The 9,433-nt window shown below is 36.3% G+C and overlaps 1 protein-coding gene and 1 long non-coding RNA gene across 3 annotated transcripts; both read left to right on the forward strand.

The window, feature by feature from the left end:
* Window positions 1–2,414: 2,414 nt before the first annotated feature.
* LOC143886995 (uncharacterized) lies at window positions 2,415–7,803 on the forward strand. 2 transcript variants are annotated; one of them, XR_013253971.1, is made up of 11 exons: window positions 2,415–2,809; window positions 2,943–3,028; window positions 3,115–3,274; window positions 4,615–4,765; window positions 4,975–5,171; window positions 5,289–5,348; window positions 5,637–5,716; window positions 5,879–5,971; window positions 6,079–6,130; window positions 6,224–6,309; window positions 7,761–7,803. XR_013253971.1 is itself a non-coding variant. In XM_077391128.1 (10 exons), the coding sequence occupies exons 4-8, from the start codon at window positions 5,089–5,091 to the stop codon at window positions 6,111–6,113; spliced, it is 351 nt and encodes a 116-aa protein (XP_077247243.1). In that variant the 5' UTR covers window positions 2,423–3,028; window positions 3,115–3,274; window positions 4,615–4,765; window positions 4,975–5,088; the 3' UTR covers window positions 6,114–6,130; window positions 6,224–6,309; window positions 7,761–7,803. The 2 variants fall into 2 exon arrangements, 1 of the variants encoding a protein (XP_077247243.1); XM_077391128.1 differs by having other exon boundaries at window positions 2,423–3,028.
* A 225-nt stretch (window positions 7,804–8,028) lies between these two features.
* LOC143886996 (uncharacterized) lies at window positions 8,029–8,819 on the forward strand. The gene is made up of 2 exons (XR_013253972.1): window positions 8,029–8,270; window positions 8,356–8,819. It is a non-coding gene; the product is annotated as an uncharacterized LOC143886996 (long non-coding RNA).
* The last annotated feature ends 614 nt before the right edge of the window (window positions 8,820–9,433 follow it).

Raw genomic sequence — 9,433 nt, forward strand, 5'->3', positions numbered from 1 at the left:
GTTACCCATGATGGTCGTAAAAATACATATACCTTTCAAATGGGAAAAGTGGAGATGGTTCTTTTGCCTAGTAAGGAGGAAAAGACACCCAAATTTTTTTGTACTTTTGCACGTTTCTCACATGCAAAAGTCAGCCGCGAAACTCCCTAGCAAATCCCTATTTATGTAAATATCAGAGGAGATTTAGAGACTCCTTAAATACTCCCCCCAGCGATAAAAAAAAACCACATCAAACCAACTGTATTCATCACCCTCATAGCTTAAATCACAAAAAGTGAAAAATAAAATCTAATCCATCAGCATCAACAAAGCTAGAAATAGAGAATAGCAAGAACAGAACTGTGTAAAATCAATGTTAATTATACAAATCATCCATATAGAGATACAATGCTACAGAGTAACAGACATAAAAGAGCTCAAAAAAAAAAAATGAAGAAGAAGAGAACTTACGAGGGACTTCTAGGATTTTATGTTTTTTATTTGGTATCTTTTGTGTATTTTAGGGAAATTGGGTTAGGGTTTTAATGAGTCTAAAATTGGGTTAGGGGTAAAAAAGGATTTTACTGAGTTTTGGGGAATGGCCAATTAAACTAATGGTCACCGGAGATTCGAGGAAAGATGCTCTATGCAAGCCTATGCCACACTGACCTCCTCTGTCAGAAATCATACCCCATTGTATGCAGGGGCGATGCCAGAAATTTTGCACTAGGGGGGCAAAAATTATAGTAATTTTGGTGGTATTTATTTTAATTGATTTTGGGATGGAGATGGATTTACTTGGGAAGGGAAAGAGATATTTTTGAGAAGGAAGGGATATAAATATGGTAAAATTAAAATTTTAAACTTATTTTCTATATGAGGGATGATTGGAAAGGGGGGCATATTTTTTTAAAAAGGAGGTAAGTATAAAAAGATAGTAAAAAATAAAGGTATATTTTTTTTTCCCAAAAAATTAAGGGGGGCAATTGTCCCTCTTCCCTTTCAAGTGCCATCGCCCCTGATTTATGTACATAACTTGGTCTTCTTAGCCTTACATATTTTCATTTATTTTTTTCCTAATTTCAACAAGGAATTATATGGTGTTCGAACCATTCAGCCCTACAATGGATTGGCTATATCCCAAAAATCTCTTGCATCAAACAATACTAGACCCAAAATTTAAGTGTTTTGTGCAATTCCCTATATACTTTCAAAACCTCCAGTTTATTTTGGTGATTATTTGAATGCGGGGGATCGTCCAATGTGGGAGATTTTGGAGAAATGACCTATCCATGGTGTGTACCTACAAATGAATGTTTTGGATCATTGAGCATGTTTTTCCTCCTACATTTAAAACCCATCCTTATTTTTTTAATAAAAATGGGTCGGACCAAGTAATTACTGTATTTTCAATGCCTGTTGAGTTTGAGAGCCTTCTCATATTCGAGAAAACGTAAAATTTGTTTGCTTTCTTAGTCACACAAATGACTTAACTACAATACATTTTCTAAATATTTTCATACATATGGTGGTAATTAGCCCTTTCTTGTTTCTTAATTCATTGAAAAGTTGAAGGTTGTGGATAAAAGCCTATATGACATACTTTGGTTTTAAGGCTAAGCAACCTCATAATGTCTGACTTGATCCTCTCTAGTGATCCACAGCCACTTTTTCCGAGAGTTCTCGGACATGAAGGTGTTGGGTAATCTCTCTCTCTCATATTTTAGTACTTTGCTTTACACTTTTCTGATTGAATCCTGATAGCAACTTGAGTATTGTAGTAGCGTGAAAATCTAATTAAATTGCGTAGTTCAAATATCAGCCCCTTGTGTATTTATATATAAAAATAGGGATTTGCTAGGGGCCATTGCAGAAGGCATTTCGTCGAATAGCTGTTGCATAGAGAGTTCAGCCACATAGGCTCACTTTTCAACAGATTTTGTCTTACTCATTTATTTCATCTGATGTGGCTGCACACTTATGCAACAGCCGTTCTGCGATGGTCCCTAGCAAATCCCATAAAATATGGGAATTGCTAGGGACCATGGAGAAAGGCAAATCGCTACTGAAAAGTGAGCATGTGTGGTTGCTCTCTCAAGCAATAGCTAGCCGGGAATTGTCTTTCTGCAACGGTCCCTAGCAAATCGCTAAAAATCCTTACTATTCTAAAAGCCTAAACCCTGTATTTTCGTCAACCAACTTCTATCAGAATTCCTCCTCTGTCCCCCTATGTGTCTGTCCCTTTAACTTTTGATTCCTAGGATATTTTGTAAGGCTTAATCCTATACGTCCGTTACTGAATCTATATTGGTCTTTTCCTCCACACAATTACCCTTCTGGAAACGCCAACAAGTCACCGCATCCGCTTCGAATGCATGCCCTTCTTCTCTGCACGCTACTATTTTTCCCCTCCCTTCGAGACTTTCATCACCTCTCTCTCTCTCCACCTATGATAGCTGCTCTTCTCCACCTGTCGTCCTAAGGCCAACACCTGTCGTCCAAAGGCCAACACCTGTCGTCTGAACTATCTCTTGCTTATGGCTCTTGTTTGCATAAACAGATGGACAGAAATGCAAGAAATTTTTGCCATTTTCTCCGTTCTCCTCTATTTATTATTTACGATCTAGATAATGTATCTGTGATTTGATGATGCATGAGCGGTTTCTTGATTCGTTTACTAGGTTTTGATTGTTTCTGTGAATCAATGCAGGTGAGCTTCTGTGGTTCAATCTCTGGATGGGTGATTCTCCAATCTCTTCAATGGAGAATCAAATGGGTTCTTGAAGACCTTCGTATTCCCTACTCAATCTGTCTCCTATGATGTCCAGAAGTAAGCTTTCTCTGGAAACAACTTCTTATCCTTCACCCTCCTCCAGAACCATCTCCTAGCAGATCAGAGGACTCTGCTTTTCGTGCCTGATTCTGGGGTTGTTTCGCCAATAAATCTTCTGGGTTTTGGCCAGGATATGATGGGATGAGTTCGCCTTCCTTGTCCAGCACCACTCCAGTAGAATCATATTCAGGAAGGTTCCATGAAATCCCTTACAAGGTAAGTTTTTTTTTTTTTTTTTTTGGGTTTTTTAACAGGCTATAATTTCGATTGGAATTTTATCTTTTTTATTTTATTTTGTTCAGCTACTTCGATTTTTCATGTCTGGGTGTTGCTACAAGAATGCTCTTGCGTTGCAAGATTATTTTTATCTGAATCTTGTTTATTGGTCTTCGGCAGTCGTATAATGTGTTGGCTGTGGGTTTGGGTAATTGCGCTTATCTCTGGAATGATTGTAGTAGCAAGGTGAGAGATTTTTGTCTCAAAACTAGCTTTTTCCTTCTCCACTATCTGGTTGATAGCTAACGACTCAGTTTTCCTTTTCAATTGGAGGTTGAATTGCAATTTTACCCTTTGTTTGCAATGGTTGTTTAGGTCACTCAACTGTTTTCATTTTAATTGAAAAGTTATCCTCTGTATTGTCTGCTTTTCTCAATTTTTCTTTGTTTATTTGAATGATTGGTATTTCTAGCTTTTTTAGTCTTCTAAAAGCATAGCCTTCAGAGCTTTGACGTAGCATCCCTCCTAGATTTGGATTCAATTTGGTTCTTCTCTCCTCTTTTTTGTCTCTTTTTATTAATTCAATCTTCGTGTAATTTTTTCTTGAGGAACATTTAATACAGACTGGGCGTGGTTCTGTATCTGTTGTTGTGTTTGGTGATTAGGAGAAACTGGCACTTGTTAATTATCTTGATTAGGCCCTAAATCGTTAGTACAATGTTTCTTTGGTAAAATAAGGTGTATTCTTCTTGTATGTGCATTCATGTTAAAAAAAAATTTCCTGTTAAATATTCTTCTTGTTTGTGCATTGTTGTTAAGCTTTTTGTTCTCCCTCATTTGTATTTAATGTATGTCATGTTGGTTATGCGATAATGGAATTTTATCATTTTGTGCATGTGTTTACCTTAATGAAGCTCTCTGTGTCTTGCCTGAAAAAAATGAAAATGGTGGTTATAGTCTGCTTTGTTGTGTATCATATGCTATAATGTGTTTGAAATGCATTAGTTGTAGAATTGAGGTACCTGTAAATCACTTTACTTTGTTGATTTGAAAACTTGACCTTTTGGTTTCTTTCTTCCTTCCTTTTCACTTCTATGCTGCATCATTGAAGGATCATAAATTTGGGTATGGGATGTATTTTGATGTACAGTTAGTATTTTGATGTTTTGATATTCATAGCTTAAGATTTTATTTGTCCTTTGGATTATATTAGCAATTTTATTGGAAATTTGATTTCCCTTGGTTACTGATAGGATCAAAAGAGGTACATATTCCAAGAGCTTGGGCACTTGTTAGCTTCCCGAGTTCTTTATCTGAATTTTGAAAAAAAATACACTTGTTTTTTGTGGTGTCTTTGCTGAAGATCAGTAGGCATTTGTATTTTTGTTTTCTTAGGTAGACAATTTCATGGCTGAGATGTATTTTAATATTTATTGGGAAATGATAAATGCGCCCCTTTTCATCACTAGGGCCACTCAACAGCAGTGTATGCATTTGTGTTTTTCTTCTTAGGTAGACAATTTCATGGCTGAGATGTATTTTAGTATTTATTGGGAAATGATAAGTGCGCCCCTTTTCATCACTAGGGACACCCAACAGCAGTGTATCAATGACTTCAGAGGAGCTGATGTACTTCACGTCAGAAGGATCCAACAGCATCCATAAATCTTCTTCCCTATGTACAGGTCTTGCATCCTCTTTTTATGGTAAACGGTTACATACTTGTCAGTGGAGAAGGTAGATACAAACCCACAACCCATTTTTAAATTCTGTTAAAATTTGATGTGAATACTTACAACCTCTGCAAACGATAAAAGGAGAAAAAACCATGTCCCCTTTTCTCATTTTTTGTTCTGTAGGGAGTGAAAAAAGGGGTAATTTTGAGCTGAAAAGAAAGACCCTCTTCTCTTTGTTGCTCTGCTGATAATTCTAATTTTCTGTGGCAGCTATTTTAGTACATAGATGTGTACCAGGGTCGAGGAGTTTCAAGAAATCTGTGCATCTGTCTCTGCAAGGAATGGCACTTGCATATGGGGTTTTTGAAGTGTGGATAAAATTCCATGGAAAGAAAGGGATTGTGGCCAATTTCTACAGCTTGCACTCATGGATGGGTTTGGTCTGCCTCTTATTGCTCTCTGCCCAGGTCTGTAGCTCGAAAGGAAGGATCCCAAAGAATCAATCTTTCTTTTACGATTGATCAATGTGTGATATTACGAATCCCCATTACTAATGGAATCGAAATGGTCTCTGGATTGATCAGAAGATCCTTTTTCAATTGGCATTTGGATTTTGAAAAAGCTACTATGACGATTATTACTAGGTATCCATGTATTTTATTTTATTTTTTTGCGATTAAAGTGTCTCTCTTTCTGGGCATTTTTTCCTTCAATTTATTGTCTGCTTAGAATCTTTTCCGCATAGAGATGATGTCATCATCGTCAGCATCAGGGGTTTTGGCTTCCTCTATTGCTCCTGGGATTTAGTGATTCTCCCATACTTTGATTTTTTTCTGTTCCTTAAGTTCATTTTGCTTCTCTCTTATTTTTAGTATCCAGATATGTTTTTTGCCCTGAATTTGTTTCCAGTTTATAATATTTTCTACATACAGAGGAGGTCATCGACGTCGCCTGTATCGTAAGTTGTTGGAAGGCCTCAGTTTCCCCAAAGCCCAACATCCCAAAGAATTGCGTGAGTTGAATTGATTTTTCTTATCATTAATCTTATTATATTTCACTTTTTCGTTTGTTTCATTCATGCATTATGCATAACTTTGATTGATTTTGGGTGTATCCTAGATTGATTCATGATGTGCTTATAACTTTCAATATTCATGTTGTGTTGCTATTGTAGGCAGGATAAGGATTCTCCACGGGAATCCTCTTAACTACCTGTGGACTTTCACTAGAAATGTCTCCTCTCTCATTTGTATCTTCTTTCATAAATGTAATTCTCTCTCCCGAATTTCTTTCCTAAAATGTAAATCTCTCTTTTTAAATAAGTCTCTATCTCTCCTTAAATCTCCATTAAGAACATTGCACGTGCTTTCTCAGCAATATGCCAGGTGTTGGAAATATCCATGGGCTGAATGTACCTGGCTGCATTGTGAGTTATTAGAAGGCCTTAATTTCCCCAAAGCTCAGCATCCCAAAGCTATGTTCCTTCCTTTTTATTTTTATCATTGCTTGAATTTTGCAGTTATCACGAATTAAGACCGGGTTTGGACTTGGAGGCACAATGGGCAGTTATTGAATGGGAACAAGAATGTGGACCTAAAGTTGATGGTATAATTGATATTCATAATCACAAATTTAAATTTGTTTCTCTTTATTTCTTTTTCCTCTTAAAACGACATCTTATGTGTCGTGAAATATGTGTTGATGCCATGGTTGGTGATAAAATAGTGAGAACAGGCTTTATTTTTTATCGTAAAAAACAACACATGCCTTTCATATTGTATATATCTCCACCTAAAATGTAACAATTTTTTATGGAAGTTATAAAATTTCGTAAGTATAGAAGTTATCAGATTTTTATTGTCTTCGGTGAACTAAGTGCTTATATAACTTTTACTAATTGTCTTTTTAAAAAAAAATAGGCAACCAGTTTTTGGGTGCTGGCAGCAAGAAGGAGCAGTGAGCTTCGACACTTACAAGATATTAACTGTTTGATTGATCGAAAAATGGTGATCCATACAATTAGGTTCATTGGGAGGCTTCATAGCTGCGGTGAGATGCATATAGAAGTAACCTGTTTCAAAGGTGATCAGTATAGTTTCTAAGCAATCCTGTTTACAAACTGACTTGTTGGAAGTTGGAACAATAAAAGTGGAGGCCAAAGGCTCTAATTGAAGGATAGCTTTGGGAAGTGAGGAGCTCAGAATTAGTCCAAAGTCACATCATTTTGACCTTGATTAAGAGGGAATCAGTTGAAGTGAATTCTTACCTTTAAGTATTTCTTCTATTTCAATTAGTGTATTCTGAAATTTTTGGTATGTGTGGAGAAAATGCTTCAGGGTTTTTTTCCTATTTTTGTTATCTGTTAATGCCTACATCCGGTGGATAGGGACATTTTTTACTTAAAATGTGCGAACTTTATCTACAAAATCTATTAAAATATGAAAAACGGGATGTATATGATGGCTGCACATGATATTCTTAAACACAACTAATAAACTATTTTGTAAGCATTTGGACTTTTTAAACTACAGCTAGAAACTGAAACAACAAAAACATTTTGATGTAGGATTGGTTAGGAAAATTGACTTAGGATTGTTGATCTTAATCACATCAGCAGGGTTCAAGGATTAAAGGAAATGGTTAAAAGTTTAATTATTGACAAGTGATGGTTCAAAGGAATAAGGGGCGTGTGTCTTAATGGTTTGAGAATTGATTTAGTAGATTGTTGGGATGGATAGTAGGGGCTATTGTGACTGTGGAGGGATTGGTGGGATCTTGGAGGTATAACTGTTGAGATGGGGTTATGGAACTATCATGAAGGGACTCGATATGATGGCCGATTGAGTAGGAGGGATTAGGGTGGTGAATTTGTTAGGAAAGGGTTTACGGTGATTGGTAAGAGATTTAAGACTGTAGGTACAAGTTTTAGGACTTTTTTCAAGTCTTTTATTTTGCCTCTTCTTTGCATTAGTTGTAGTTTGGGTGTTTCATGAATTGTTTGTAAGTGATGCCTCCAATTTTGTATTTCGCACTGACCCTGAGTTTTTGTTATACAGTCATAGTACATAAATCCAGTGAGTTGCAGCATTATACAAGGACTGATTCGATTTGTGAGTTCATTGCTACTTTGAAGTTCAATAAGTTCTCTTCTTTTTTAATTTCATCACACAGTTATCATCTGATCTTCACCTTAGAGAAAAATGTACTTATCAAGGGATTATGAGGGCTTGTTTCGATTACAAGAAAAAACATTTCTGATGGAAATGGTATGAATATGATTAATTTAGATGGATATTATCATAAATCATGCTGGGTTGTATGATTGCTGTTTTTTTTATGACGAGGAATTGTATAGTTTATGTATTTACATTTCCTCTTCAATATTGATTTTAGTGGTTTTCGTTTTTTCTGTCTTTTTTTTCATTTTTTCATCATGCTGGGTTGAAGAAGTAGCTTGTCATCTCCATTATTCTGATGACTCTTGGGACTGCAGTTGTTAGTTGGATTGGCCTCCCATCGGCCTTCAAAATTTTCAATTTTGGAGTAGAGGAGGATGTGAAGAACTGGTATAACTTATAGTTAATTCTGTTTTTGCAAATGTGGGGCATTGATGTCTATTGTTACATCTAATCTATGAGTTGGATTTGTTAGGGAGCTGTTTTTCAGTGTTGCCATTGGTTTATGGGCTGGTTATTGGGTTTATAACTGAATATTACACTAGCAGTGCATACAGGTAACCATCTAAATGTTAGTCTGGCATATTTCCTCACGGTACTTTCGGTTCCAATAATACTTTCCCTTTTCCCTTTTTGGCAGCCTCGTGCAAGATGTTGATGATTCTTGTGGGGCTGGAGCTGCTACTTGCTTTGGGATACAGATCTGTCATTATTTATATCGGTGCAATGATGAGACTTTAGAAACTCGGTTTTATTGATAGTCAAGCTTCAACATAGAAATCTTGTTACAGGGGGGAGAGAGGATGTTGTGTAAAATAAAGGGCTATGCAGAATTTTATTTTTAATGAAATGAGACGTTTCTAAGAGACTTGTAAGGAATCATATGTTTGTGTTAATCACATGATATCACCATGATCTGAGTGGTTGAAATTGCGGGTTCTACTGTTATAGTATTTGCTTCTGTCAACCACTACGGGCAGCCTTTTGAGGTTCCTCAAGCATTATATGCTTGAGAAAGAAAGGCCACAATGAGCATTGGATTCCAGGTAGATCGAAGTCGGTTTAAGATTTTTATTCACGCAAGACAGAAAGAAATCAATTAAGATGGTGTGTTGTTACGTTCTTCAACATAGCTTTATATTTCGTCTGGATTGGTTGGTTGGAATTTGGATGATGCTATGATCTTTTCTAGGTTGTTTTTTAAGTTGGGATGTTTTCCATGAAAAACGATGTTGTAGTTACCCAAGTTTGTTAGAAAGAGATTTCTGACTTAATGGTCAGAATTAGATGTTCTCCATTCAAATTCTTTTGGGTTGATTAGTATTTGAATGACAATTTCATTACAGGCAGTGATAAATTGACTCCCAAATATCTTAAACCGACCCCTCATGGGTCTCTCTCTCTCTCTAACCCAGAGGCGAGAGAAAGACATGGGGAGTCGATTTAAGATATATGGGGGTCGATTTATCACTCCCCTTTAATTAATTGAATGATAAATTCTAAATTGTGTTGTTAAAATACCTTAGCCACACGTGCTTTGCACGTGCACTTTT

The sequence above is a fragment of the Tasmannia lanceolata genome, unplaced genomic scaffold, assembly GCF_043159265.1.
Source record: "Tasmannia lanceolata isolate RefF3 unplaced genomic scaffold, GAP_Taslan_0.1 ptg000012l, whole genome shotgun sequence".
Classification (NCBI taxonomy): Eukaryota; Viridiplantae; Streptophyta; class Magnoliopsida; order Canellales; family Winteraceae; genus Tasmannia; species Tasmannia lanceolata.